The 16,563-nt window shown below is 43.7% G+C and overlaps 1 protein-coding gene across 17 annotated transcripts in view; it reads right to left on the bottom strand.

Moving 5' to 3' along the window:
• The window catches only part of Zbtb20 (zinc finger and BTB domain containing 20), a 752,057-nt gene that overhangs the window by 16,889 nt on the left and 718,605 nt on the right, over positions 1-16,563 (bottom strand). For 16 of the 17 annotated variants that reach the window (XM_050148761.1, XM_050148757.1, XM_050148765.1 and 13 more), the window contains one exon: positions 7,078-8,682. In XM_050148761.1, coding sequence (XP_050004718.1) covers positions 7,078-8,682 — 1,605 coding nt within the window. Of the gene's footprint in view, positions 1-7,077; positions 8,683-10,649; positions 10,863-16,563 lie in introns of those variants that run through there. The other variant, XM_050148774.1, reaches the window with a different exon arrangement.

Genomic DNA, 16,563 nt, shown 5'->3' with positions numbered 1-16,563 from the left:
TTTTTTTTTTTTAAAGATTAATTTATTTATTATGTATACAGTGTTCAGCCTCCATGTATGCCTGCAGGCCAGAAGAGGGCACCAGATCTCATTACAGATGGTTGTGAGCCACCATGTGGTTGCTGGGAAATGAACTCAGGTCCTCCGGAAGAGCAGTCAGTGCTCTTAACCTCTGAGCCATCTCTCCAGCCCCTAGCTAAAAATCTTAAGGTAAGAACAGTCACATGAGCGACCTTCTAGAATTAAAGTCTATGGGTCTGGGGCACAACTTTGCATAACTGCTTAAAGACTAGCTTTTATCAGCAGTAGTATTGGTTCTCAGCACTTGCTGCTTTCTGATTTTGATGGTTGACACACACTCTCTAAAGCGTGTGATCCACCTCTTCCACCTCATTACTGACAGCCTGAAGTAGCATTTGCTCCATCGTGTGCAAAACCTCAAGCTCGAAACCCTCTAAGGTAAGGTTTCCACATCTGAAATGTACAGCTGGACCAGGGATCTACTCCTTAAACTTGAGTTAGCTCACATTTCCACAGGACCTTGAGTGTTCTTCTCATTTCCCATTCTGAAGGAGGCCGTGGGCACGAGAGCAAGAAAACAAAGGCCTATTCACTGGACCTTCATCAGGCCAGTCTGCACTGAATGCTTCATACTCACGCTTCACCTTGTGGAACTTTCTCTCACTAGACAATTTTCTTGGTATTGTCTAAAATAAGGGGGCTTGGATTAAAGAATTAGAATTCCCCATTCTAATGAGGACTCATGATGTAGAGGCTTCTAGGGCTAAAAGAATAATTTTTAGATTAAAACAGTAGAATCTAGGGAAGACTTTTTACTAATACATCCAGCTTGCTAAAGATCTCAGCCTACGCATAGTGTTTACACTGGTAAAGTTTCTGTAAAGGAGAGATCCCCTTACAGACAGTCATGCATGTTATTTTTAGTTGAGGCATTTCTGTCAGCAGTAAACATGCTTGCTACTCAGCTGCTCTTTGCCATCCTTGTACTCTCGGTACAATTTACAGTTGCTACTAGAAGCTGCCCAACTAGCTCTTCAAACATGTCCACCTGCCACCTGTAATGGGAAGCGTGCCTTAAACTGCAGATGGTATTCTGGCTGGTGGAAAGGTGAATCTCCCTGTTAAAATGCTCTGGCTGTCTGCAGCTCTCACCTCTGGCTGGGCTCTTCCTCTAGGCAAGGTCACCACCAAGGCTCTTTCCTTTCACACCCTTCTAATCCAACCATAAATTGATTCTTCACAGTGGCCATCTTTCCCTCCATCTCATACGTATGCACACTGTTTGTATGCATGTAGCATGGTTATGCCAGTAATTACTTGTGTGACCCTGGGCTTTTTAAGTGTTTTCATCTCTCTGGGTTTGTTTGTCTTCTGTGAGTGATAGATTGGACCAAGCACTTGCTAAGGCTCTGTGGATTTACTGATCTTCATCTCAGGGTGGTCCACCACCCCTGAGGCCTCTAGACCTGGCCTTGTCAGCAAATGACCTGAGGGCAACCTGCTTAATCACTCAATGCTTTGGCAACTCCACATTTTTAAACAGGTCAAAGAATCCAGTTCTCTAGCCTGCCACAGGAAAGTACGCACAAGGCACCTGGGAGCTACTCTGAGGAAGGTACTCTCTGTAGTTACTCCAGCACTGAGATGCTGGAGCTGGCCATTTCAGGGACTGCCTGATGACCGAGATGTATTTTCCCATCACATATGCCTGGACTGGCTCTTCTTGTTGTGGAAGGATTTCAAACAGCATCATTCAACGTTCCATCCCTACATGTCACTTATGGCAAACCTTAAAGGAAAGGGGGCAGTAATCACGAAATGAATGGTCTGTAGACTGTGCCTCTCCAAGAGAGAAACGTGAGGGGAACGTGATTAACATTCACAGATGGCTTTCCAGATTTAAGCCTACAGTTCACATCAGCAAGTCTGGACAGTTAGGAAGGGTCACAAAATGCCAAGAGGAAATGTGAGCCACAACACGAAGGGCAGCGGGCACAAGGAGTCCTCCCTTCTGGAGGACTCAGATATGAATTGTTTCTTGATTGAGTGACTTGGGCACGTTATCTAGGCTTTCTATGCCTCGGTTTCCTTATCAATAACTTAATAATAGTTCCAAAAGCATATGTGTGTGGATTTGTTTGGGAAACTGGGGAGGCACTTGGTACAAAGTAAAGGTCATTTTAAGGAAAGCTAAACGGTTCCATCCAGTCTGCAGGAAATGAGGATAAAGTAAACCAACTGAGAAATCACTTCACTGCATAAGAAAGTGAGTACTGAGTTAAAAGCCAAACCAAAATAAAAAGAAAGAAAGAAAGAAAGAAAGAAAGAAAGAAAGAAAGAAGGAAAGAAATTTTCAGATGATTCCCAAAGCAGGCTGTTTTAGTGAAGCTAGGAATTAAAAGCGAGGCATACAGTCCACTCTTACTTATTCATGTTAACGGAACACGTGGTACCAAGAACAAAATGTCAACCCAAACATAGACAGGGTATTTCCTGCCTGTCAGTAACTGAGCACTGGAGGCTGAGAAGCCAACCAGCAAGTGAAGAACCAGGGCAGAGGCCTATACTGGCTTTTCAAGGATGGAGTGGTAAAAGTTTATGTTTTGCTCAATTTTTCAATGCCTGCTCTTTAACCCCTCAAGGGTCAGCTCTGATACTTAACTCCATTATGACAGACAAGGAGAGAAATAAAGAAAGATAATGATAGTAAGTGGGTACAGAGGGTTCACGCCATTTCAGTGAAAGCCATCATAACAGGTCCAACCACCCCAAGTCTGCATTGTGATCTTAGCACTGGGGGCTCAGCAAGAACTCTACTGATTATTTCTTATTCTCGTCAGGGTTTTCCTGGGTTGTGTGAAGAACAGTAAATGCAGCTTTCTGCTCTACCTATGCCTCCCACTGTCTCCGCCTTTCCATCTTCTGCTGTACCACAATGCCTACTATTCTTTGGGTGAGCACAGTGTGGATAGTGGAGGAGGGGGTGAGAAAACCAAGGCATGGGTCTTGGTAAGACATAAAACAGCAAGGAAGGCAGAGGACGAGGGAGCAGAGGTGTTCTGGGGAGTGCAGGTCCAGTGAATGGGGAAAATGAAGACTGGACCAGAAAACCGGAAAAGGAATGGTACTAAAAGTGAGGGTGAGCTGCAGCCCGACAGCATGATGTCAATGGCTGCGTAGCTGCTCTCCTGGAGGTGTCTGGTGAAGGAGGGCATGTAGCAACAGGATAGAGCTGGTACCATCACCTGCTGGCCTTTCTGCCTGCACCCTGCTGACTGTCTAAGAAAGACTGCCAACTGGTAACCCACACATTCACAAACTTCTGTGGCTACACTGACAGTCCAGGTAGTCTGATGTTAAGTAGAATTTTAAATACCTGGGGAACTTGGTCTACATCACCTGACCTCTTACAGTGGTATTATGAGTGGGGCAGTATTAACACCCCAGAAAATGCTAGCTCCTGTTACTTCTGTGCTAATATTCTAAAGATCAGCCAGCAAATGAACAATAGCTGAGAGAGTAATATAAGTAAGTGCCCAACCCTTGCTGACTCCTCCTTCCACTGTGAGCAGTTCTTCCCTCTAGAACATGCTGGAAAATGCATGGTATTTCTGTGATATATATTCCTAAGTGACTGTGATAATGATACAGCATTTATAGTCTAGTGCTTTTGTATCCATTACTTAATCCTCAGAGTAACCTATTATTAAGACCTGAAAAACTGTGATTCAGGTTCAAACTAGAACTTGCTTAAAGTCACTCAGTTACAAAGTGGCTTTCCTCCTCTAAAAAGATACCCACTGTCTCGACAGAATTAATAGTTCAGTTCCTATACAGATGGTCAAACCACTGTCTTGTGTCTCTCCTAGAACCCTATTGCTTTTACAGCTATTACTCTTTCCACACTGAATTCATGGCTGAAAAAGCTGTGCTCCCAAAGAAACTAGCAGAATTATCTTAAGTACAAAGGATATCAATGGCTAAAAAGCATCACCAATGGATGGGCTGCTGATAATATGATTCAGAAAAATACCTAAAGAACTATAATTTGTTGGTTAAAAACCACAAGTGGGAATATAGATGCCCCACAATATATTCTAAAGCTATTTTTTTTAAAGAAAGAAATCTAAAAGTCGTGCAGAGAAAAGAATGCATTTATGTATAAGTTCCTTGAATTAAGCTCTCCTGGAAAGCATGTCCACATTTTGAACATTCATTTACATACTCACTCAACAAACATTTGCTAAGAAACTACATATGCTAGCCCATATTCATTTATAGATTTTTTTTTTAAAGTAAAATGCCCTAAGTTTGGATCTTAAAGGAAAGTTCCACCTGGAGTTTCCAGATAAAATATATGATACCCTGCTAAGTTGCTTGCCTTGATATCCATGGCAACACCAAGGCTTATCCTTCTAACATCCTCCACCTCTGTCTTCTGATCTCTCTCACTTCTTTATTTTGACCTCAGTTTTGTCTTTTGATGGGAGAAGTGAGAACGAATCCTGCTTTGTCCCATGAAAGAAGACCGGTACTAGCATTCTTTTTCTCTAATTCTTTTGCTTCCATGTTCAATATTGAAATATAGATGAACTTTCTAAACTGATAGTGCCAAATGACTCTAGAATGAAAGGGCAAAAGTTGTTTTTTAAAGAATTAAATGCCTGGGGCTGGAGAGATGGCTCAGTGGTTAAGAGCACTGGCTGCTCTTCCAGAGGTATTGAGTTCAATTCCCAGCAACCACATGGTTGCTCACAACCATCTGTAATGAGATCTGGCGCCCTCTTCTGGCGTGCGGGCATACATGGAGGCAGAATGTTGTATACATAATAAATAGATCTAAAAAAAAAAAGAACTAAATGTCTGGTTGGCATAGGCACAAGACTGTTTCCAGAAGTAGTGCCTGTGTCTGTATGTATATCATACACTCAAACATATACATGTATATACATATGTATACACACACATACTCAAACAGCTTCAGATTTACTGAGGCCCTTAATCATTTACTGCATTGTGCAGACCACACTTTGAATACAATTCAGGTTTATAAGAATGACTTTACCTATAGCTTTTTGCTGCTGTAATAAATAGGCGTGCAAAACCATTGCTGATTTTTATCACAGGGAAAGCCACTTACTTGGATTAACTACAGGGTTCCTTGGTGAATCTACTGGAGAAATGCATTTATACAGTGAAAAGACAATTTGGGGTAGGATGTGAGTTCTATGTTACAAATTTATTTTAATACATGATCTAACAGGATGTATATGTTTTCTATCTGATGGGACTATAGAAGACACTAAAGAGGAGAGAAGATATGTACACGATCCAAGATTAACAAAGTCAACTTTGGCTAAAGAGATACTTGCAGAAACGGCTCTTCCACTTGTGCTATTCTTAATTTTCATGGCTGTTAAATCAGCTGTTTTCTGATGAAAAGGATAAAACTACTTGAGAGCACATTTGCAATATAATACTCCACTACTAAAAAATGTTGTTTGGTTAATTCGATTGATTTCAGGTTATCACTGCATTAGCCCTTGCCCTAAGTAAACATAGTGACTTACCACTACCTAATTTTCTGTCTAAGTTCAACAATGAATCTCTGTGTGTATTAGGAGGTGTGAAAACTAAAACTCAAGCACAAGTGATCGGCATACAGCCACACAACATCTAACATCATATCCTGAGTTAGACTGAACTACAAAGAGGGCAAAGTTCAGCTTAGGCATTGTGCTATTTCAGTTTTTCAATTGCATATGGAGTGTTCTTATTTATCAATGTCTTCCCTTTTCTTCTAGTACTCTACTTAAATGTACTTTATATATATACTTTATATATTATATATAGTATAAAGTATTTACATGTAAAGTATACTCTATATAAATGTGCATTATATATAAATATATATTTAAAGTATCTCTCTATATAAAGTATAGTCTATATAAATGTGCTTTATACTCAATCTCTTAGATTTGTGTTAGCCTGGTGTGAGAAATTAGGCTGCTCTGAGGAGTGAATATTTCCTCTGTATTAGAATTCAAGTATGTAAGTATTCCCTGACAAATGATTTGATTTAACATAATTATTCTAGACTCAAATTTTTGCCAAGAGAATGACTCTTGTAAGAATTTCAAATACGATTGTTGCTGTGCTCAGTGACTTTAGTCCTAAGAGAACCTCTGTGAAGCCATAACCGCACAGATGATCTCTTATATGGAGGAACTTCTAGTTGTGTCCTACTATAGAGCTAGGGAAAGGGCAGCCTCGGAGGTCTGCAGACCTTTGTCTCGGGCGTGGTAGAGTCCAGGGAACTATTATCTTTCCCAAGTACTCTGGACAGTATCTTTATGAAACAATCCATCCTCTCTTTAAATTACAGAAGCCCAGTCCTTTGCAGAAGCAAACAGCTCTGAGCAGCTTGTTCAACTTTTTCTTTTATTTAGTTGAAAGACTCTGTAGAGCTTTCAGTTGCCCAGTTCCATTTTATTTTATTTTTTGAGCTAAATAGAATAAACTTAATGTCTCCTCTTCCCAGCCATCTTAATAATGGTAACAATAGCTACAACTTATACAGTGCTTACTATGCTAGGAACACCTGTAAGTCATGTTAATATAATTCTTCGAAGCAGCACAAGGACATCACTACTGTTCTCTCTCTCTCTCTCTCTCTCTTTAAAGTAGTTAAGTGATTTCTTCCGAGGTGCCACAGTTTAGTAGTAAGTAACTGGGCCAGGCTGAGCAATCTGCCTCCAAAGAGCAAGCTTTGAACCTATACCACGTCAATACTTAGGTGTTGGATATGATGCCCTGACTCTTCTCTTCTGCAGGCTGCACACTCCTACAACATCCTTTTTCCATATAGGGTGTTTATGATTTGGGGTACTTCATTCCTATGTCGGGTATAGCTAGACTTCTAGAAGGGGTCCACGGTGGGGTTTCTTTGAAATTGGAAAGATGACTCCAACCCTTCCCTTCTACCTGCTGTCCTGTTCTGCCCCTCCCACAGCCCTAAATACCCTGTTGCCAAGTCTTCAGAGAAGCAGCACTCACCTGTATGGACGAACATGTGCTTGACGTAGTTCTGTTTGGCTGTGAAAGTCTTGTTGCAGAGAGTACACTCATAAGGCTTTTTTTCACCTTGCCCACTGGCTGTGCTGTGGCCTGCAGATGATGCCAGGGGCTGTGGCGCTGGCAGCTGTGCAGTAAAGGTGGACAGGCCGGGCTGGGACACTGTCACAAACTGGGTCTGCTGGCCTGTCAGGGGCTGTGGCAGGCTGAAGAGAAAAGGCTTGGGGCCACTGCCCGCGGGCTGGGTAGTGAAGAGGGCTGGCAGGTAGGTGTTGCCAGCTGTGCCAATGACCTGTGTGTTGCTGGTCAAGGTCAGAGGCATCCTCAGGTTGCTGGTGAGCGTTTCTGTCTGGCGTAAATAGAGCTGGGTACTTGGCAATGGTTGCCCAATGGATGTGTTGACTGAAGGCTGTTGCAGGACACCCTTATCGGAGCTGTTGCTGACAGTGATCACTGTGTTGTCCATCTCTACCTCGTTGCTTCTCTCTGGAGAGGAGGCACCTGTTTCTAGCTGGTTTGGCTGGACACTGCCCTCAGTTGGAGCTTCTGCTGCCTGCTCAGGTTGGGCAGGTTCCGTCTGACCGTCCCTTGTGGCTCCTGCCCCAAACTGTTGCTCCACTGAGTCAGGCTCAGTGCCAATAGAGGAGCTGACCCCGGAATCAAAGCTTTCACCTTTGGGCTCGCTCTCGGTGCCCTCGGCCTGGTCAGTGTCTTCCGTGCACTCCTCGGATTCATTGCGCTCTAGGATCTGCACCCTTTGCTGCCCATAGTAGTCATAGTCATCTTCCATTTCCTGCTTGATGTGGATGTTGCCCACGAGAGTCTGGATGCGCACGGGCCGGGGCTGCTTGCGGCAGTGTGTGGTCTCAGGGGTGGTGGACAGGTAGCGCTCCATCTGCTGCGAGCGCTCATGGATGCGTGTGATCCAGCTGGGGTCTTCTATGTGGTGGTCACGGGGCAGGCCGAGTGCAGTTTCGTGGTGGCTGACCACTGCACCGCTGTAGAAGGAGCGCTCACCGCTGCCATTCTGCATGGAACAAGCGTACAGTGCCGAGTAGATTCTGTCCACACTGTGTTGTGGATGGCTCTGCAGGTAGCCTGATTCCGTGTCACTGCTCTGGCCAGATGTGCCTGACTCTGGTGTGCCTCTTGGTGTGTCCTGGCCAGAATCCTGGATGCCGGGGAACACATCGCCCACATTTTGAGACACGATGCGTGTGCACTCATCTATGACTGTTTTGATCTGCAGGATGCTGGCAGCTGTGAGGATCTGCAGAGCTTCCGACTGTGAGACTCGCAGCACTCCGCTGTACATGAAGTCAATGAGCTTTTGCACCGACTGTACTGACACCACCGATGGGATTTCGATGTCACTGTAGCCCAGCAGCAGCTTGTCTTGGAAGAAGGGGCTGCCGGCTGCCAGCACGCAGCGGTGTGCGCGCAGCATGCTCCCGTGGATGCGAACCGTCACGTCACAGAAGTGGCCACGGTTGCGCTGCTCGTTGAGGGTCTCGAGCACGGAATTGCTGAAGTTGTGAAGATTGATGCTGTGAATGCGCTCGGTCATCCCCTTGCAACTGATGTCACCTGCAGTACAGTGAGGCAAATACAAGACAGGGCACATGGTCAGATTTCGCTGGTTGGATGTCTAACACTCGTAGCCAGAACTTTGAAGATGCACACAAGTTGGTCAGGCTGCTCACACTGCCAAGGCAACCAACGCCTTGAGTTTCTCTCCACCTCTGGTTTTAGTGTTCCAGCTAGATGGGATATCACATTCATACTGGAACCCAAAAAATTCAGAAGTTGTCTTCTCAAAGGATAACCAGATAGGTTGTTGCCTGCTATTTCTGTAGCTACCACATGAAGAACAGAGTAGACCAAGATGTATTTGAATTTAGGGAACACTCCACCTTACTTTGGCCAGACTGAATCCCAAGTCCTCTGGGAAATTTTAATTTCACCTCTCCTCAAGTTACTACTGAAGTTTCTTATTTTTATTGATAGGCAGTAACAGTATTCATAGTTTAACAATTAATTCCTTGCTAGTTAGTATACATGGCACGTTATCATATCCCATATCATATAAGTAAAAATTCTAGGAAAATTCAACCCAGACTAAGATGTTTAGCAAATAGCTTCCACCATGCTTTCCAGATACTGGGAGAGATGCAGAAAGCAATCTGCATTTTCTTCCTGCTTTCAGTACCTGCACTCTGCTTACAGTCCCTGACAGCCTGAGCATTTTCAAGGACGGTTCTTTGTGATACAGGTGCTGCTGATGCTTAATGAGGATTTTTCTTTCCTTCCCTCCTTCCTTTCTTTTTTTTTTTTTGAGATAGGTTCTCACCATGTCACTTAGGCGGTCCTGAAACTCACTACATAGCCGAGGCTGGCCTTGAGATCTGCCTGCCTCTGCCTCCCGAGTACTGAGTACTGGAATTAAAGTACTCGGGAAGAATGTCTTAAAAGGCTGGAGCTGGATGTGCTGAGTGTGGTCACACTAGGTGATTACATTTATTATTCAAAATAGCCACTTTCAGAGTGAAAGAGAGCACTGTTAATAGCCAGGCCAGGAGAGCAGGAAGGGATCCAGAGGTGGGATACAAGCTTGCTTTGAGCAATAGGATGTTTTGTAGAACTATTAAACAGCCCCCAGGAGGAAGAGAATAATCTCTGTGCGGCTGACCAACTCCCATCCCCCTGTTTCAGGCTGTCTAGCCAGGTGCTAATGCTAGCATGGCTCCATGCTGAGAAGAAAACAGACGTGTACGGCACAGTCCCAGGCACGCCCCATCTTCTACCTCCCTCTCGGGTCTCTCAAGATACCTTTCTACAAGTCATTCTTCAGCCAGAACCACACAGTCACTTCACAATCTGCAATGGTCCCTTTGGACAGAGGCATGACTGGATTAAGAGGTACCTGAAAGACTAGTGAGGAACACTTCTGGTTCTGTCCGAAAGGGAATTATCGTCCATGACTAGATTATGAGGGTCTGGCCTACTGAGCTGATTAAGCCCTTAGTAGATTAAAAGTAAGACACTATTTGGGGAGGTGGTTAAAGGTAGGAGGGCAGGCCTGGCTGGAGGAAGTAATCACCGGTCAAGGGGCCCTTTGGGGCTGATCTTGCTGTGGCTTTTCGAATTCTCCGCTTTCTGTACATAATGCAGTGAAGAACCACGCCTGCCGTATATGTCCATTGTTACACCGGGACCAAGTTCACCTGGGCTGAACCCTCTGACACCACGACCCAAGAAAAATCTTTCCTCCCAGTGGTACTTAGTTATTGTCAACTTGACACAAGCCAGAGACACCAGGAAAGAGGGAATCCCTATTGAGAAACTGCCTCCATCAGATTAACCTGGTGCTATGGGGGCTATTTCTTGATTGCTAATAATTGATGAAGGAGAGCCCTGGGCAGATGGTCTTGGTGTGAAAACCGAGGCTGAGAAGCAGTTGGGAGGCACGCTGTCTTAGTGCTCTATAGCGGGGGAAAAGACACCTGGACCACGGCAACTCTTAAACATAAAGCATTTAAGTGGGGCTGGCTTACAGTTCCAGAGGTTTAGTCCATGATCATCATGGCGGGGACCTTTCGGCACACAAGCAGACTTGGTGCTGGAGAACCGGCTCAGAGTTCCACGTCTAGATCCTTAGGCCGGAAGAGAGCAATACTGAGCGGGGCTTGGGCTTTTGAAACTCCAAAGCCCTCCCCCAGGGAGACACTTCCTCCAACAAGGCTACACCTACTCGAACAAAGCCAGAGCCCCTAATCATTATCAAGGATTGCCACTCCCTGAGGACTGAGCATTCAAATCCCTCAACCCATGTGGGCCATTCTTATTCAAAGGACCACACAGAGCTCCTGCTGTTCTGCTTCATTCCTCCCCGGAGGCTCACTTCCTCTGTCCTTCCTTACTTCCATTTTTTTTCTTGAAAATTTTTTTATATACAATATATTCAGATCTCAGTTTCCCTTCTAGATGCTGCCTTAACTTTCCTCCGTGTAACGGACTCTAACCTGTAAAACAGCATAAACCCTTTGCTTACCAAGTTAATTTGGAACATGGTCTTTATCACGGGAACAGAAATCCAACTAGGACACTCCCTTAAGGTTTTTTCTGTTATGATTTGGTCACAATGGGGAGAAGAGTATGAATCCAAAACCAAGCTATCAGGTTGAGAGAGGCCAAGGAAGTGGGCTTTCAGAACAAAGCAGCCTCACACGGATTGCAACCTAGATCTCTGTATCTTGTAGTAAGCAACCCCAGAGAAATTGGCTTGTGTGCCACATCAGGGGTCCATTCAGCTGCTGCAACCATCAGCTCTCAAGTGAAAGCTAAAGACTTCCTCCAGCCTTCCTGCTTCTAGGCCTGGGGACTTCACTGTAGCTGCGGCCATCTAACTTAAACATGTCCACGTGCATGTCGGCGTGTACAATATGTCTATTTACTTATGAGAAATAAACCAATTAGTCCTGGGACTCAAATGTATTACTTTCTACACATGCTTTCACTGTCACCGAAGCCTCTGTCTCATTTAAGCAGTTAGCTGGCTGTACACAGATGGCAGGAGGATCGCCATCTCTGGGCAAGGTGGGCTTCTTAGACATCTTTTCAATGCATATGTGACCGTGGTGCCACTCACAGGGACTGCACTGCAGAGGTAGAGGATCCAGCTGACTTCCTTTAGTGGATTCTAAGGAGCATTCCCTTCCCAATTGTTGCCCTTGTTAATGTCCTTATAGCATTTTACACAGTATGAAATTCTCTACTTAAGACCTCCTTTGTTTCTGCAGGTTTTGTGGTAAATTTCAGGACATTATTGCTGTTTTCTGTGAGGCAAGAGGAAGTTATGGTTCTAAAGTTTCTACCTGATTTGATCAAAGTTGTATGCATCAAGCAAACAAGTAGCAGAGTTGGGATTAGAACCCATACTTCTTGGTTCTATGAAGAGTGACACATGAATAACTGAGAATCTAGGACTACGCTCATTCTTATTTGAAAAAGAGACACAGAGACTAAAAGTTATGATAGACATTGCTTAAGAGATGAGAGAGAGTACTAGAAATCTATTTTATCTTACATTTTTTCACACATACACAATTTCATGAGAAAACTCTGACAAAGCTGGAATGAAGATTTAGCAAATCGAAATAATGAGGTTATTTGCTATATAGCAAATATGACTATTACATTACTGTTTTCAGTCACTTCACTAAGAACCACAGAAGAAAAGGAAAACTACACAAGATACAAGCTACAAAGATACAAGCTGTCCGTATGAGCCTTCTGGATTTCTATGGACAAGACTCTAAACATCTCCCTCAGTACACTGGGCCCCCACCGCAGTGAGCTGCCAGGAAAGGCTGACTTCTCTTTTGCTGATAGTGGTACAGATGTGATGGAAAGGCTGCCTCTCCATTCAAGCACGCCTCACTCCTCCAGCACACAATGCCGAGGCAATTCCTTTCCCAGGCTTGCTTTTATTTTTAAGACGAATACAGTGGGAAAGTTTCTGCCACAGTAAGGCAAAGTCCAGGCTTTTGTGAGCACGTCCTTTTCATCCAATGGGCATTAATGTATAGATTCCAATGGGATAAATTTGAAATAGCCTACTGTAGATCTGTCCCCCCCATTGAAAACAAATCTTGATTAGATGGTATTCAGGACTGTATAGGAAGGAATGGTGTGAAAATGCTAACTCCATTCTTTTCGAGACTGGCACTGAATAGGCATTTGGGCTATTCAAAATAACCAAGAAAAAAAAAACCACAAAACCTCCCAACACCCCCAAACCAACTAACCTCTCTCCCCTGGAAATCCCAACTCTTCAAAACTACACACTTTACATAGGTTTTTGTGTATCTGAAAATGCCACATTGCCTTAAGGAAACCCACAGTGGAATGACAATAAAACTGATGGCAAAGAGAAAAGTGTTATTAAAAATAGCTCTCTTCATATATTTTAAAGAATAACCTACCCACCTGGCTTTCTACCATAGCAAGAAAGCCAGTCTGTGATGACACTCAGTGGGAACATTCCAGGAATGTCCTGTGGACAGTGAGGTTGTCACTACTCTTCAGTGACGGTTCTGCCAGCACACAAATGGATGGGGCTGGAGCAGGGCTGAGTCCCTAAGGTGAAATCTGCCTGCAGAAATGGGTGGTGAGGGGGCCCAGCTCAGCTTTAGAGGAACTTTGCCCCTGCCTGTCCGGCAAGCCGCAGGGGTCCACGGATAGGACTTAGCATGAGAATAAAACGCTGCCTGTGACTAAGAGAAAGGAACAAGAAAGGAAACAGCAGGCAATGCAATCTTTTTAATTAGGTGTGAAATCCAGTCCTTTCTCAGGCAGGAGAGCAAAGGGACGTCTAAAAGAGAGGAGTGCTAGTGGAAGGTGCAGGGAAGGGGGCTGGCCAAGTGGGGGAAGGGGAGGCAAGGCCGCAAAAAAGAGGAAATACCAGTTTTCAAATTAAAGCCAGTGTGAACTTTGGTCAAATCGACAGGTCTAAATCAAAGTAGTGCCGAAGGAAGAGCAGTTACTCAGCACGTGAGCTAGGCGCCCGCAGAGGCGGCCAGGTATCCAGAGCTCAGCCTCAAACAATGAGCGCATTTTAGTCTTGTCCCAGGGACATTGTTGGGATAGACTGTGCTGCTGCAGGAGGCTTTCCCTGGGTTTTGGGCATTTGCTCCAAGGTCCTCATTCACTCATCTCCTGGCCCAAAGCTGGTAACATTTTATACAAGAAGGTAGACAATCTTCAGTCAAAGTTGATTTTTAGAAAAGGATAGTCCATGATAGCCATATAAGATTCCAAGGAAAGGAAAATGGAGATAACCAATTACTAACGCAGGTAGAAACCTAGGTGAAGCTGGCTATGCTGTTTCCAGCTCCTGAAGGCAATTTGTTTCCCAAAGTTTGACTTGATTTTGGGTCTTAGCAGCACATATTTCTTTGACAGTTTATATAAATCTATAGAAGCATAAGGGGATGAGATATTTTTGAAAACTTTTTGAATGTTAAAATGAATAAAGCAAATACAATATACATTTTTAATTCACCCAACAAAATGAAGTTTGAAATAAGGGTCAGCTGAAAGCTTTGTAACAACCCTTCTCTCCTTTCTGCCCCTCCTGCCTCTTCCCATCTTTCTTTTCCTTTGCCTTCTTCTCTCACCTTCCCTCCCCTCTTCTCTGTTCTCTTTTCTCCTCTTTCATCCCCTCCCTCCCCTGTCTTTCTCTCCTCTCCGCTCTTCTCCTCCCCTCTTGCATCCCTTCATTTCCCTTAGATTAAGTTCTACTACGTTTTATGTATGGGCAACTGGGAAGCAAAGTTGAGAGCTAGGAAAACTCTTGTTCTATGACACTAAGGCCAACCCCAAACTCTAGCAGAATGTTTCGTTTCTAATTTCCTTTTCCATTGGTCTAATTTCCTTTGAAATTTGTTTGAAGGCTGAAGCTAGATATACATCACTGTTGGAGTTCATAGGTCCAAAGGAAGAAACAATCCCAGGCAGCTTTCTTATTGATTTCTCATTGGCTCTTTCTTCCTTTTAGCCTAAATCTCTGGCTTGCCAACTTTAAACCAAGTCTGCTGTGAGCCCAAGACAGAATGAAACTTTGCTGCCTACATGGTAAAATTATAAATAAATATAACTGACTTATGCTGTGAGCGTTGCTTGGATTTTAACTAGTTCATTAGTGAAACATTTACTGAGAATACCCCAGAGTAAATGTACATGTTTTGAAATCTAAAACAAAGAAGATATCTATCCATCCAAACATATCTGAAGGATATTAGCCAGTCAGCCTGGATACCCACATTGTTCGGGGAACAGCATTCTCCTTTGATCTTTCTGTAATCTGCCAGTTAAAAAACTGATTATGTTCCTCTCTTGGCTCTGCTTAGAAAGGAGCTTGGAGTCAAGATTTAGGTCACACTATAGAAACTGAGTAGGCTTCAGTATGTGCTGTCCTATATAAAAATTCATCCAAACTTATTTAGCAATTTATTTTACCTCAACTTTGATTTTTGTTTGCCGTTATATAAAAATATATGTCTTAATAAGTATTGAATTTTGAAAGTCAGCCTAAATACTTTTAGGTCACAGCAAAGTATAGTAAAAAATCAGTCTGCAAGTAGTTAATCAACAACTTATGGAACCAATTCCAAACATAAAGGAAAAATCCAGTTTTAGTATTACCACATCATCTGTATGCATGTCAGGATTCTCTGGAGACATAGAACCAGTAGGATATGTAATTATGGAAGTTAAGAAGTCCTGTGGCAGATCATCTCAGGCTGGGACATGTGAAGGGGGATTATTAAGAAAATTGGCTCATGTAATTATGGAAGTTAAGAAGTCCTGTGGCAGATCATCTCAGGCTGGGACATTGGGATCCTGGTGGCACTGTTCAGTCCAGGTCTGAGAATCTGAGAACCAGGGACACTTATGGTGTGACTCTTGGGTTTAGGCTGAGTTAGTGTCCAGGGACCCAGAGAGAGGGTGGCTTGTATATGTTCTGGAACCCAATTGACAGTAAACCATATGTTTTGAAGTTCCAGCTGTCAGTAGGGATACCAATGCCAATTTCTTTCTGTATTTATTTTCTCTAGATCAGCAATCAATTAGATGATACCCACCTCACAGAGGGCGAGTCTTTCTCACTGTTCTTCTCAATTGTACATGCTTACCCTGGTAACTTGGAGATATTCTGGCAGATGCTCACACATTGCTTTTTGAGGTTTCTAGCTGTACAAGCTTCCTTTACTGTTGCTATTATAAAACACCCCAATGAAAGCGATTTAGGGAAGAAAGGGTCTTTTGTACATTACAATTCAGATTACAGTTCATCACTGTGGGTAAGGAACAGAGGCAGGGGCCTGAGACAACTGGTTACATTGATCCACAGTCAAGAAGCAGAGAGGAAAGAATTAATGCATGCTTTTGCTCAGTTCACTCTCTCCATTCCTATACAGTGCGGTTTCCTGCTCAGGGACCGATGCTACCCACAGTGGGTGGGTCTCCCCACTAATCAAAGTAAAATCCCCACAGATGCATCTCCAGGTCAACCTAATCTAGACAGGCCCTTATTATGACTTCCTTTCTGGGAGAGTCTAGATTGTTACCTTGACAATTAAACCAACCTTAACACTTGACATCTTTTGTTGTTAAGAAATTAGGATGTGGGGTCAGCTGCAGGAGGTCACTAGAGCGTATTTGTGAAGGGTAGACCTTGACAGAGGCACCTTCCTTTCTTTCTCAGATCTTCTGCCACCATGAGGGGGCAGCTCTGCATTGTTATGCCCTCTTGTCATGCTGTACTGCCTTGCCAGGGGACCATAAACAACAGAGCAGGACAATACTAAATACCTAGTTCTTCTTCTTCTTCTTCTTCTTCTTCTTCTTCTTCTTCTTCTTCTTCTTCTTCTTCTTCTTCTTCTTCTTCTTCCTCCTCCTCCTCCT

This window comes from Alexandromys fortis, unplaced genomic scaffold (assembly GCF_014885135.2).
Source record: "Alexandromys fortis isolate MF-2015 unplaced genomic scaffold, M_Fortis_MF-2015_v1.1 scaffold_4, whole genome shotgun sequence".
Classification (NCBI taxonomy): Eukaryota; Metazoa; Chordata; class Mammalia; order Rodentia; family Cricetidae; genus Alexandromys; species Alexandromys fortis.
Note: the sequence above shows the minus strand (reverse complement) of the source record. Positions and strands in the feature narration are given on the sequence as shown.